This window comes from Momordica charantia (genome assembly GCF_013281855.1).
Source record: "Momordica charantia cultivar OHB3-1 chromosome 1 unlocalized genomic scaffold, Mcharantia_2.0 BLBB01000001.1, whole genome shotgun sequence".
In the NCBI taxonomy this organism is placed as follows: Eukaryota; Viridiplantae; Streptophyta; class Magnoliopsida; order Cucurbitales; family Cucurbitaceae; genus Momordica; species Momordica charantia.
Window position 1 is genome coordinate 14,186,142 of NW_028275157.1, and position 13,950 is coordinate 14,200,091.

At 31.0% G+C, this 13,950-nt stretch overlaps 1 protein-coding gene across 1 annotated transcript; it reads right to left on the minus strand.

The window, feature by feature from the left end:
* Positions 1 to 10,153: 10,153 nt before the first annotated feature.
* On the minus strand, positions 10,154 to 12,337 carry LOC111019411 (transcription factor DIVARICATA). Its single transcript, XM_022295787.2, has 2 exons — positions 11,177 to 12,337; positions 10,154 to 10,886 (listed from the first exon to the last, which is right to left on the minus strand). The coding sequence occupies exons 1-2, from the start codon at positions 11,593 to 11,595 to the stop codon at positions 10,382 to 10,384; spliced, it is 924 nt and encodes a 307-aa protein (XP_022151479.1). The 5' UTR covers positions 11,596 to 12,337; the 3' UTR covers positions 10,154 to 10,381.
* Positions 12,338 to 13,950: the final 1,613 nt, after the last annotated feature.

Genomic DNA, 13,950 nt, shown 5'->3' on the forward strand with positions numbered 1-13,950 from the left:
ATAGTTCTAGATTATGTCACGTCAACTTTTCCGTTCAAAATATTAATGAGTATTTTCTCAAATGATATTTTTGAAACGTTTATGAGATATTTTAAAACCAAATAACATAGTTTAGAGGTATATTTTTTTTGTAATTAGGGTTTTGATGGATTTGAGGTGACATTGATATTTGAGATGACAATTAATATGAATAATGGCGTGTTTGAACTGATTAGGCAATAATTTTATTGAATGTATATGTCCCGATCATGAGTCTTGTTTCAATTATTATGAAACTTTAGTTGAGAAAATTAAAGTGTCCACACTAAGTAAGCTAAATTTGCTTTTAGCTTGACTAGTAGAAAAATTAAGACCGTACTACGAACTTGAAAGAAAAAATTTCTAAGGAGCTGTACTTGGTCTATTCGCCATATGTCGATTCATCATATTAGGTTAAGAGTAAAATCTTTTGTACTTGCAACGCTTTTTTCATATAAATTTTTTGGATCTTTTTAGGTATTTACATAGACAATATAAACTTGCTACGTATTTTAAAAAATACGGCATGTTGGAAGTAAGATACGACCAATCAAATGGCAAAATATAGAAAAATCATCTCACACGTCGACCTTTTCTTGAAACTTTGGAAATGTGTAGTGCTGGACCTGTTAAACTCGATGAAAAGTAGTGTCAAATAACTTGATCAAACAATCGATGGCCTTGAAAAGACTAGAGGTCGAGATGTCTCGCACAACCTAATAGTCTAACAAACTGGGGACGTGGGACCCAGATGCACCAACCTATTTTTGTAAATAGCTAGAGACTCATTTTTGTACATAGGTATCTTCGACGTGGAGAAGTATGCTCGTCGTGAGAGCATAGATTATATTTTTACTAACTTAACGGGTGGAATGTTTGTTCTCTTTGTGCAGATCTTTCCTCATGATTAATATTAAATTTCATTAATAACACGTCATCGGAGATTTGCTCGCACAGGGGGACGCGTGTAGAAAATACACGCAAAGGGGCACTTATTCGGAAGATGCCGAACTAGACACCTGGTCGAAGAATTAGCTTTGATAACCTGAATATCCAATTGCCTAATCGATTTCCCTCTGTTGAGTGTACATTTACCTAGATATTAGAGGATAAACCGTATATTCAAAATTCAAATCTTTTTACACGAATGGTTATCTAGAAAATTCTATAAATACTTTTGAATGTGAAGGGTGAAGGTACGCAACATTGATTTTTGGGCATAACACTTTTTCCTCAATCTTGCACTGGCAAAACTTTCGGAGTGCTAACTCTCTTTTACAGGATTATATCCGAAGATTTATTGTGACTATAGAAGCTTTTTCGTTACGAACACCTCACATAGCTTAGTTAAGTTTGTCATTGGATAAAAATAGTATAATCCAAATCAAACTCAAATGTAAAATAAAATCCAAATCCAACTCAAACTCAAGCTCAAACAGAATATAAAACAGATCCAGAAAAGCTACCTCATCCTATAAATTTTTTTTCAATACATATAAAAATTTATGTTATGGAGTAAAATTTCTTTATCTTTCTTTTTTCTTTTTTCCTGATCTTTTATCACTTGTCATATTGTTTTTATTTTTCACATTTTTCCTAACCATAGGATTAGAAGTATAAGTCGATTCACTTTTAAGAATCTCAAATCAATTTTTCATTGTACATTTTGTGGATGTTTATAATTGAACTATTTGAGGTGCTATTTAATAATGTAGTCTTTTTTTTTTTTTCAGAAAATCATTTTCTATATCATTTTTCTTTTGAGGATAACTTTAAGTTTGACTTGGTTACACAAAAAAAGATGTACATTTCTTGTACTATTTGATAATGACATCAATAAGTTAAAATCACAATTACATAACACTATGAAATATATCATACATACATTTGCCTATACAACATCAACATCACTCTTCAATATCTTTTTTCACAAGAACATATAAAAGTGAATATGAACTTCGGTCGCAACAATGAATTTTACTCCCACAAAGATAAATTGTCTCTGAAAATGGGGTGAAATTAGAGAAATTATGACCAGTTTTGTAACGCTTCTGTTTCTTGTTTTTGTTTTTTCTTTTAATAAAGAAAAATAAAATTATATGGTCCCAACTCTCCTAGATTTAAAGCTGATAAAACAAAATTTTTATTTATGTTTTGAAACAAACTGGAAATAAAACTAGAAACAAGACATTTGTTTTTGTTGTTTTTTAAATTTCTTTCAATCTTGAGAATGTTTCTCAATAAATGAGAAACAAGAAATATAACTAGTTGTCAAATAAACTTTTTAATAAAATCGAAAGAAAAAAAAAGGCTACCAAATAGATCCTTAGTTATCTAAGAGTGCTTGTAGGAACAAATGTGATTTTAAGAAACAATTTATTTATGATAACAATATAGTTTTTAGTTTATCTATCTTTTATTAAAAAAAAAAATCAGGGTTTGGATTTCTTTTTTTTTTTTACCCTTTTTTTTTGTTGAGTAGCTTGAATTCTTAGCCAATTCCAAAAACAAAACCAAAATAAAAAAGGTTAGGATTTGAAGATTTTTTTTTTAAATACATTACAGAACAATGAAAGCAAGAGTAAATAAGCTTATTTAAAAAAAACATAATTATTATCCAACCAACTCTTAGAAAAAGGGTCTAAAAAATATAATTTTTCCATTTGGGTTACCTTACCAATTTAATCCTAAGTTGTGCATTATTTATTATTATTATTATTTAATACAATATGTGAAGGTGGGAGATCAAACTCAACCTCCTAGATGAAGATATATGCTAATTACCGTTGATCAGTTATGCTCGCCTAAACTTGCATTTATTAATTCTCGAACTTTAAAAGTTTCGATTATGATTATGAACTTTTTAATAATACCACTATGGTTACTCAATTACGTAAATAATTAAATATCCAAATAGAAAGTTGATATATCTAACAACTGACCTCACAACAAGAGGACATGCTATATAGATAAATATTGACGAGGCCAGTAGACAAATTATATACAACTATTTACCTAACAATATTTATAACATAGATTAATCTTAATCGAAACTAAAAGTTCAATGACGTAAATTACGTAATTGAAACTATATAAAATTTTCAAGCCTAAATACACACACATAATTAGACCATGATTAAATTTAAAAAAAAAATATTTGCTATTAAATAATAAAAGGGTATTTGGGAAAAATCCACACGTGCAATGAACAGAAAAGAAGAGGAAAAAAAAGGTTGGTTTTGGTCAATTTTAGTGCGCTGTGGCCAACAAAACCGAAGAGAGCATCAGAAAAATGCATGAACTTATCGAAGAGGCAAACGTAGAACTCCGAGGAAGGCGGCTGTACTTTTTTCAACCCTTTTTTTTTTTTTGGTTGAGATTATTGTTTTGGGCTTTTCGATGTTGATGCCTTTTTCTCACACGTGTTTATGTTCGTGTTTTTTTTTTCTCTCTTTTCATTTCTTTATGAATAAAGTAAATTCAATTTTTGAAATTGTTTTTTAATTTGAAGAATTTAATTGGGTGTGTTCGACTTGAAATATCACTATAATTTGAATAAAGATGCTCTTAATTAACCAACTAACACGTATCTCAATTAATCTTTTAAAATAACTAACTATATCTATATGTTACACCATTGAAAAAGCTCTTAAAAATATAAAATTAATCACCATATAGTTCGTATGTCTAAAAGACAATATTTATCATAAAAATGTAAAGACAAAATAAGATTTTACTTTCCTAAAATTGTTCGTTTTAACTTATTTGATTTCATCGCTCCATATTTTTCTTCTTCCTATCTCTCATTAGTGTTTTGTATAGTACTAACAATAATACAAGTGAATAAATATCTTACCCAATTTCTTTTAGTACAATATGAAGGGATAGGGAATCAATTACAGCTGAGCTATGCAACATCTCCAATCAAGAGGAGTGTTTACGCCCTTTTAAAAATAGAGAGAGAAAAAGATCTCGCCCCCCATTTCGAGATATTTAGATTACTAAGATCGTTAATTTAATTGAAATTAAATTATTAAAACCTCTTTTTCTCTCTCTCTATATTTTGATTAATTGCACCTCCAAAAATAGGTATGGTTAATTTATTTGTGAGTATATTGATAGTGATGTGTTTGAAATGAAATTGACAAGATAGACAAATTAAGTATACACACTCCCATACATGCATGTGGAATTTGGAGCAAAGACTATTAATATTATTATTATTATTTCCATTGCCCTTTTTCTCGTCTTTCTTAATTGATGTTACTTTTTTAGTTACGTATGAAATGGGACTTCGATATCTTTGTCATACCCATTTTCATGGGTTTTAATATTATACGGTTTATTAAAATAAAATTTAGTTTAATTAAAATCTAATGTAAAAATTCTAACTAATTGAAATTAGGAACTATTTGAGTAGGTGAGAACTCTAATTCACAAAACTTTAAAATCCTTAAATTCATTTTCATTTCAACTCTCAAGTTTAGATTAGATACAAATTGTCTTGAGAACGACCTGCAAATTTGGCAACGAAATCAAATATGGAAAGTTCATCCATAATTGAAGGGACAATTATTATAGTAATTATCCTTTGTTGACGTACTTAGTTCTTCTATACATCTTTCTTTTGTCTAAAAATCCAAATTTGTATTTATATAGTTGTTTAATACAATAATGTATGGTAATGTAAAATATGATTGTTAGGTGAAAACTTGTTACACTTTTTTTTTTGGTGGCTGCCACACAAAAAGACAAAAATATAAAACCCTTATTTTCTTTGATTTAGTTGACTAATTAATCATTGATAAAATAATTAATGATTTTTTTTTACCATATCCACGTTGACATGTTTTAACTTTTCAGGCTGTAGGGATTAATCCAATTGTTTGAAACTCTTATTATACCAAAAAAAACACAAATAAAGTATTGTATTTACTTAATTTCCAATCTTTAAAAAAATTGCATTACATTTTTAAATTATAAATTTAGATTTATTGGTATAGAGAAGTTGAGTCTATTATGATACGGTCTTATCAAACTGCTTTATTTCATTCGATCAATCATATTTATTCAAGAGCATTGTTGGTCCATAATTCATCTCTAGATAAAAGTTAGAATGTTATCGTTCTTTAAGGAAGGTTCAACAAAACAAATTAAAAAAAAGTATTTTTTTGTTAGGTACCATTTTTTTTTAGTTTGGCGGAATGGTGACGTGACATTCCATTAGATCAAATTTAAATAATGTGACACAATCTAAATAGTTAAATGTAAGATTACTAAATTAACCAAAAAAAATACAATTAGGGGTTGAATTAACTTTAGGAAGGGCGTGATAAATGAGGATTAGACTATAATTGTTAGTTTTGTACTCTATTATAATTGTCCAACTAGTGTTAGATTATTATACCAACTAAACATAAACAAGTCTAAGAATTCAATTAAAATATTAAAAGAACAAGAAAAGACAAAATAAAAGAACAAAATCATCTCATAAACTACTAAGATAATAAATTTAATCCTCAAATTTTTGGCTCGTTGAATTATACTTTTAAACATGATAATTTTATAGATAACAAAAATTTATGTCAAATTGAAGCTATGCTGGGTCCTAAATTAATTACAAAGGATGTTTGAAACTTTCAATATTTTCAATTATGATATATTATTATTTACTCTTTACTAATTTATTAATATTAAATATTAAATATTTGATAAGATTAATATTTTAAAAGAATATATATTAAAAAAAACGTAACATAATCAAGTATTTATTTATAAAAATAATTAAAAAACAATATTGCAACATATAATTTTTTTCTACAAGGAACCCAATATTCTTTAAGGAATTTTATGAACTTACACTAACATGATCAATGATTTAAAATTTATTTTAAATGTTGTGTTTGTAATTACATTTTTGAAAAGTAATACATTTGTAATTATTTTTCTTAGTGCATTCACATTTATGTAGAAGCGCCTTTCCGGAGGGCTCTTAGTTGGGGCCTTTCTCAACATGGACAGGCCCATAAGGTTTAATTGGGCTGTTGCATGTGACCTGAGCCCATCTTACGACTTCTTTTTAATTGGGCTGAGAAACTTCATCTCATGGCTTCCTGTGTTTGACTTTGTCACAGTGTTGCTTAGTCCAAAAAACGAGCTTTGATATTAGAGATCTACTTGTGTAAGCCACACGACATCGAGTTTGGAAAAAAGATATATATATATACTTCCTTTCCTTTTTTTTTTCTTTTTTGGTCTTAAGAAGGAAAAAAAATAGTATCTAATTTTTATGGGTGGGATTCGAATCTATGACTAAAAAAGGTTAATAGTACCTTAATCAGTTCAATTATGCTCAAACTGATCTTATATTACTTGTGCCAAATTCTAACCTTATCTCATGAGCACGAGGTATTCATGTGAGACTGAGCTATTTGGAGCAAGGTATGTGAGAAATGACTTACGCAAAAAGAATAAATATTCCAACGCTCATGTTAGTACGAATATGATCTTTTAACTCTTGGTTCGTGGAATCATAATTGGATACCTTAAAAATGTACGAGAAATGAATTCCATTTATAGGTGGAGCACTTGTAGGTCTTGTTGGGTAAATATACTATGTTGGCAAAAAATTTACAACATAACTAGCTACAAACAATTACAAATCTTGACAACTTGATGAACGCAACAACTTTATGAAATATAGTTGAGACACGCTTTAATAGTGCTTACCTGAAAACAATTTTTCGCTCTGCACAAGTTGCTTGCAGACTATTGCGATCATCTCAGCAGGATACAACGACAAACTCCAATATAACAGCAACCTCGAACTACTCGGTCTGGTAGAACTTTTAGATACTTGTGAGAGGAGAAGAATACTCAATCAGGATATGTTTGGATATCTCAAATGAAGAAAACAACAACTATATACAGTTATACAAATACGAAACTCCTCAACATGAATTAGCTTCAACTTTAACAAAATGAAGAAAAAATTCTCCGTTAAAAAAATAACTTCCACTTTAACAAATATGTAACTTTAACATATTTGATATTTGTATCTTTAACTTATTTGAAGTTACATGACATCAAAAAATGAAATAAAAATGACATAGGTAATAAATAAAGAAATTGTTATGTAATTAAATCTTCGCAAACTTTAAAGAGATATATTTATAAGCTATATGTAAATAAATTTATTTAAAATTCACTTTCTTTGGCACATTAAAAATCCAACAGATCTCACTTCTCCATTAGTAACATGGTTATGATGGTTGCACAAGATGGCTTAGCTATAACCTTCCTAAGGTCATCTGACATATTTTAATTCTGCCTACTTTCACTTATGGTTCCATCACACACATACATATTGTATCTCTAATGTTTTGAAAACTTTCATGCTTCGACTCATCAAATAATATCTTTGAAATTGAATTTTAAACAAATAGCAACATGATCTTTAAAGTATTATTTTCTATGAGCTCATATCTTCAGACGGTTAAATAATCACTTTGTCGAATCCAAAATAAAAATAATAAATAAAAAACACCTAAGTTCAACCTACTAAAAGTAGAGATTCAAACCTACCTCTCACGACGAAGATTATTAATATTTTGATCCAACCTACCTAATTCAATTAGGTATAAATAACTCAAATAAGTAGACATTTGACATTATTACCCTATATATGTATATATAAAAGAATAATTCCTCACTCTCTCTACAAATTGACAAAACAGCCCATCTTTAAGAAAAGTTAGAGCATTTCTCAATCTTGCTTCTTTGGAGGGTTATGTGCGACAAACCAATTACAATATCAACTACTCCCCATAATTTCCTTTCCTTTCATATACAAATAGTGATATGACTAAATAGGAATATAAGTATTTTATAGCATTACAGGTGGTGCGAAGGATGAAGAAGAGAAAATTTTCTCTCCATCTCCTAAATTTGAAGTACTGAAAGGGAAGGGTGAAGCAAGACATTCAACTAACAGCAACTAAACAATAAGTCGAAGGGGGTAAAGTAGGTTTCACATGCCTCCAGATTTAGTTAATTAGATTAAAGGTCCAGGAAATATATTAGGGAAATGAAATTTCTAAAATAATAAATGCAAACTTTTAATTTAATTAAATAACAACACATAATAGAGATAAGAAAAGTCTGTAGATTTTGAATTGAAGTATGTTTGTAAACGTTGTTCATAGAGAATATGTGTCACCAGTTATTTGGCATTCGAAGATACAACAATCCTTTAAGAGACTTTGTGTAGTAGCTAAGTTACCTCGTGAATACCTAATTGTTTGTATACTCAAAATCATAAAATTCAAAATCAAATTCTTTGTATTTTACCGAAACAACCTGTGGAAAACTCTGCTGGAACACAACTCTGTCTTAGAATTTCATATGCTACATCTTTTATTAAGGAAACACTCATTAGAGTTTTTAACAAGTCGCAGTGACTTCTTCCTATTTATTAGGAAGAATTGACTAATCAAGTTAATGGAGCAAAATGACATCATAAAATAAAATAGTAAATATAAAATTTTTAAAATTTCCAACGATTAAAGGCATATTTCCAACCTTGTTACAGAGCTCAACTTCATTATGTTATGCTGACTTTCAAATTCAATGTAGAACCAACCACACATGATTGGCCACCATGAGTCAATTGGTCTGCCTGGCCATCCTTCATGGGCCGGCTTGGACTCGTTTTTCTCGATAATCTTCTTGGTGTTGTAGAGTGGGCCCATCATGATAAAGGATTCCAACAAATACGAAAAATGAAAGATATCCTAATGACTTTAGAATTTCACGTCTTAAAACTTCTAATCAAGATAGATTGAAAAATCCTATTTTTAGATGAGTATCACTCAAACCTCAATTCTAGCTTGCATCGAAACGTGTATAGCCAGCATCACATCGGTGTGTTATTTATTTCAACTTTCTTGGGTCACGAATTCGATAATTCTTTCAAGTCATTATACATGCATCAAAATAAAATTCATACACTTTGAAAGAGGGGCTTCATAAGGAGTCAAAGAAGCATATGCATGATGTATATTTGAAAATGAAGTAGAGCCCATGGGCCATAGCTGATAGGTCAAAGGAGAGACAACTGTTCCAAAGTCTTATCAACAAATAAACAAAGGGAAGACTTTAAACATGAGTCTTCTCTTTTAAGATCACTATTAGGAATATTCCTTTTAGATTGGGTTACTATTTAAATTGCATCCTCCTTTCCCCCAATGGATGCTCAACTTTTTCCAATCTCAAGTTCAAGAAAGACCTTTTTTTTTTTTTTTTTTCAATTGTGTTGATTAGAAAGGGATTCAATTGTTTTTAGCCAATTCAAAATGATATCTATTTTGACTTCCATAGGTAGAATGCTATTTGTAACAAAAGTTTTCTCTAGATTCAAATGTCAATCTTCTAATTTCGAAAATTTAAACAATTCTTATTATATTGAATACAGGAAAACAAGTGGTGAAATTTATCATAGTGTTACTTTTAGTTTATTCATTGATATGTGGATCATCGGGTTTCTTTTATGACCAAGTAAAATTCAAGAAATTAAAATTAATATAATCTTTATAACATATGACGTACGAATAATAAACCACAAACTTCATTATAATAGTTTCATTATATTCAAGATTGATATCATTTTGAAAATGGTTAACTCAATCGCACAATAGATACCAATGCCAATTTGCATTACAATAAATATGAGTTAGAAAAATAGATTTTGACTTGTCAACATGGATTTGAATTTTTTTTTTAATTTAATAAGTATTGGCTTTTTGAATAGTAATAGATATGAGGTTGATTTTTTCTTTTAATTTAATAAGTATTGACTTTTTGAATAGTAATAGATATGAGGTATGCTCTGATTAACCTATAGATTTTACCTCTGAAGACGATGATTAGAGTGTAAATCAATGATTTCTTTTGTTTTTTTTTTCGCCGTAAATGGAGTGAACAAGATTTCTCACTCAATTGCTTCTTGAACCTTTACATAAAACCAATGAGCAAGCATAGTTAAAGGTTTTCCTTTTTCCGAGCAATCAACACTCAATCTAAGCCTCGGATTCTCAACACGAAAAATCAAAATCACTGGGAATGAGAATTCATAAACTACACTGAATCATGATCTGCATAAGCAAATTTCTCAACAGAGCCTAATAACAATGCACTAGCTTAAGTTCTAGTTCTCCTCATCAACATATTCACAGCAGAGCAACATCATACAATCATCTGATAGAGCAATCCAAGATTGGTCCCTTCCAATAAGCATCCTAAATTCTAACAATCAAATATCTCCAAAAAAAAAAAAAAGAAATCATAAAAACATAACAAAAAAAGTTCACTGATGATGTTGATGCATTGGCTGCATCTGAAAAATAGTATAGTAAGGTTCAATAGCAGATCCATTAATGGTGGTTCCTCCCAGCAGGTTGTGTTCCTGCTGCTGAGGACCATCTGGAGGCATAACCATAAACATGTTACTGTTCATCGAGTCGAGAACTCTGGCCCCCGTCCCCTGATTCGGACATTTCCAGTCATATTCCTGCTCGGCCTTGCCAACCATCTTTGAGAGCTGATGCAGCTGTGCAGCCATTGCATCTGCAGGATGATCCGGTGATGGAGGTCTGTTACTGTCCCCCGATGGCGATTTAGCATCTGGAAGATTGACGGTCGTGATGTCGTGGATGCTCGATCTTCGCTTGTCCTTCCCTCCGGTCAGCTGTCTTATGAAGTACTTCTGAGCATGACTGGCGACTTGCGTCGGTGTTCTCGTCGTAACGAAATTGCGAGATATGTTTCTCCAGTCACCTTTCCCGTATTTTTTAAGACCCATCAGAAATTGCCTGTGGTTTTAATCAACAAACACCCAAAATCAAAAGCAGCAGAGCCATAAGATACCATAAAAAAACACACACACACAACTGAAAAGGACATGGAACTTCTATATTCATTTGCACAATGTCTCAATCAAGACAGTGGACAAAATGCTAAGCAAAATACCGAACAATCGTCTACTTCTACAACATTTGGTTTCGAGAAACTCGATCACTACAGTTTGAATCCAAAATTCTAAAGGATTTTCACATCAGTTATAACAGAGGAAAGAACAGAGCTATGAAATTCAGTAATTTACCTGTGTTCTTCTTCAGTCCATGGAATTCCTTTCTTCCTTTCATGATCAGAAGGTTTATTTGAGGTTCCTCTCTTAACTCCTGAGCCATAGAAATGGCTCAAATCATCGAATCCATGGCTGCTATCGGCTCGATCCAATGTGAAGGAGTGGCGATTGGAGTAGCCACGAATCGGAATCAGGCCGGCCTCTATATCACTGACGTCTTCCTCCAGTTCTTGGTACTGTTTCATCACATCGCCGATGGTTTTTCCGGGAATCATGGCAGCGACTTTCAGCCACCGATCGGAAGTCTGCTCATCGTACAGGGCCAGAGCATTCTCGAACCGTTTGTTTTCCTCGGGAGTCCATTGGGCTCCTTTGGTTTCTTGAAACAGCCAGTAGGAATTTCGAAGGTAAGAAGCTGGCGAGAGAAATTCCATGGCCGAAAATCTCTGAAAACCCAGACAGAAAAATGGACAACAGTGGAGGGTTTCTTCAGGTCATGGAAATGGAAGAATTCGAGAAGCTTTTCGTGGGGAATCTCGAAAAGACATCTCCACTTTTTCAAGAGCCCTAGGAAGATTCGTCGGTGACAAAAACCCTAGAGGCTCAATATTTCAGATCCAAGGAAACAATTACAGAAAAAACTAAAATCCCCATCGCCAGAGCTCGGATTAAATGAAAATTCCAGAGACCTTTCTTCTCTCTGTCCTCTCAGGTTCCTAAAATCGTGATAGGAACTCGACCCATTAGGGAAAAAACAAGAAAAAAGGAGAATCAAAGAGAAAAAAGAAGACCCAATTGGAAAAAAGAGAGACCCAATAGCTAAAAAACAGAAAAAAGTGGGAGAAAATTCTTTGAAATGAATCTGAAAGCCGTAGCCCTAGGCAATGGTGGGCTCTGGTTATGGAAAAGAAAATGGCCTCAGTACTCTGTGGTATGTAAGGAGCAAGAATTGCAGAGAATTAAAGAGAATGAAAATGAAAGGTCAACAGTGTTGAGTTGTAATTGGTGGGTGCAGTGATTGTGGTAGCTGATTCTTCACAGAAAAAAGTTTTTGAGAGAGAGAAAACAGAGATGCCATTGCCAAATGCCAAATGCCAATGGCCAAACCATTACTGAGACTCGAACACTGATAATTTTCATGGCTGAAGATTAAAATTCTCATCTCATCATCACATGCTCTATTATTAATTTAGCTCAAAATAGTATAGTGGTTTTATCATATAATCTGTTGGCTTGGCTCTAACCTCAAAAACTGTTGAAAAGTTTTGATTCATGTATATAGTCCCTTCCACTTGTTCTTCCATTGCTTAGAAAAAAAAAAGTATGGTGAAAATGGAATCCCAATGAAAAGGTGGCAATAATAATTGAAACCACTATTCCCCAACAGGGTAAAGAAAAACCAAAAAGATAGAGGAGAATCTGGACTTCTTTTTTCCTAATTGCAAGAAAGGGAAATTAGAGTTTCCTCTTTCCCACATTGTACATTTGAAATCTTTGTCAATTTGTTTTGTAGAATAATTTTTTAGAATGTTATATAATGTAAAGTTGTGTTCAAATTACTTAGGAAGATTTAAGTAACTACGTGGTTGAAGATCTTAGTTCACAAGTTTATAATTCACTAAAGGATAGCAAACTAAACTGCGAGGAAAAAAAATCAATTGTTAACCACAAATATAAAGTGATGATTCGAACTTATAATTTAGTGGCGTGGTAGTTTTCCAATAAGTGGTAGTTTGAACAATTTTTTTAATTTATTTTTAATTTTTTTTAAATACTTGTGGTCTTTATACTTCCCTTGAACTTGAGTTGAGTTGGTAAACAATTTAGTCTGGTAGACATTGTTAAAAATTTGTAACAATTTAGTCCCTACAGTGCTGATCACAATTATGTGTCTGATTTTATTATATAACTACTCAATCTTTGTAAACATATTTGGTCCTTTATCAGTTTATGGATTTACATACCTAAGAATTTTCGTTGAATCTTAACAACATTTTTCAGCATAGAGGTTAAATCGTTACAAAATTTAAACTACAATAGTTAAATTGTTACATATTAAAATTCATAGACTCAATTGTTACCAATTTAAAAGAACAAGAACTAAATCGATACAAACAACAACAAATACCCTAGTTTTTTTAACAATTATTATTATTATTATTATTATTTTGGTTTTATAAGTTAACTCATAGGGATTTGGAGTTAGTTCCAAACACCAAGGGGACACTAGGTTGGTGTGTAATTGGTGGGTTTGAGGAAAAAGAAGATTTTCTTAGTACTTAGAAGCATTAATGACCTTAAAAAGTGTAATAAAAAGTTGATCATTAATCATAAACAAGATCTAATGGGTTAGGTAGGGATCAAGTACATTCTTATATTAAAAATAACATTCCTAGCTCCAAAAAAATATACATTTAATAATAATAACCATAGTCCCACATATACAACCAACATTTTACAGGTATCAAAGAATAAAAAAAGATGACACCAAAGAAAAATAAAAAAAACATATAATTTTCATAAATTTAAAATTGGATTTTGTCCCATTTCCACATTTGGCTGTACATTATGTGATTGCTTTCTAATTTGTTGGCCACTTTGAATGAAAAATAGCAAACCACTAACAATTATTCTACTTATTCAATTTTGGGCAACTTTATTTTTGTGCATAAAATAATTAAAAGGAAAAAAAAATAATGAATTATTTTATTAAAAATATTAATGTATGGAGTGAGAGGGGACATGTGTTACTGTGCATCAGTGTAGTGCTTTTGTTGCCTCTACTTTTT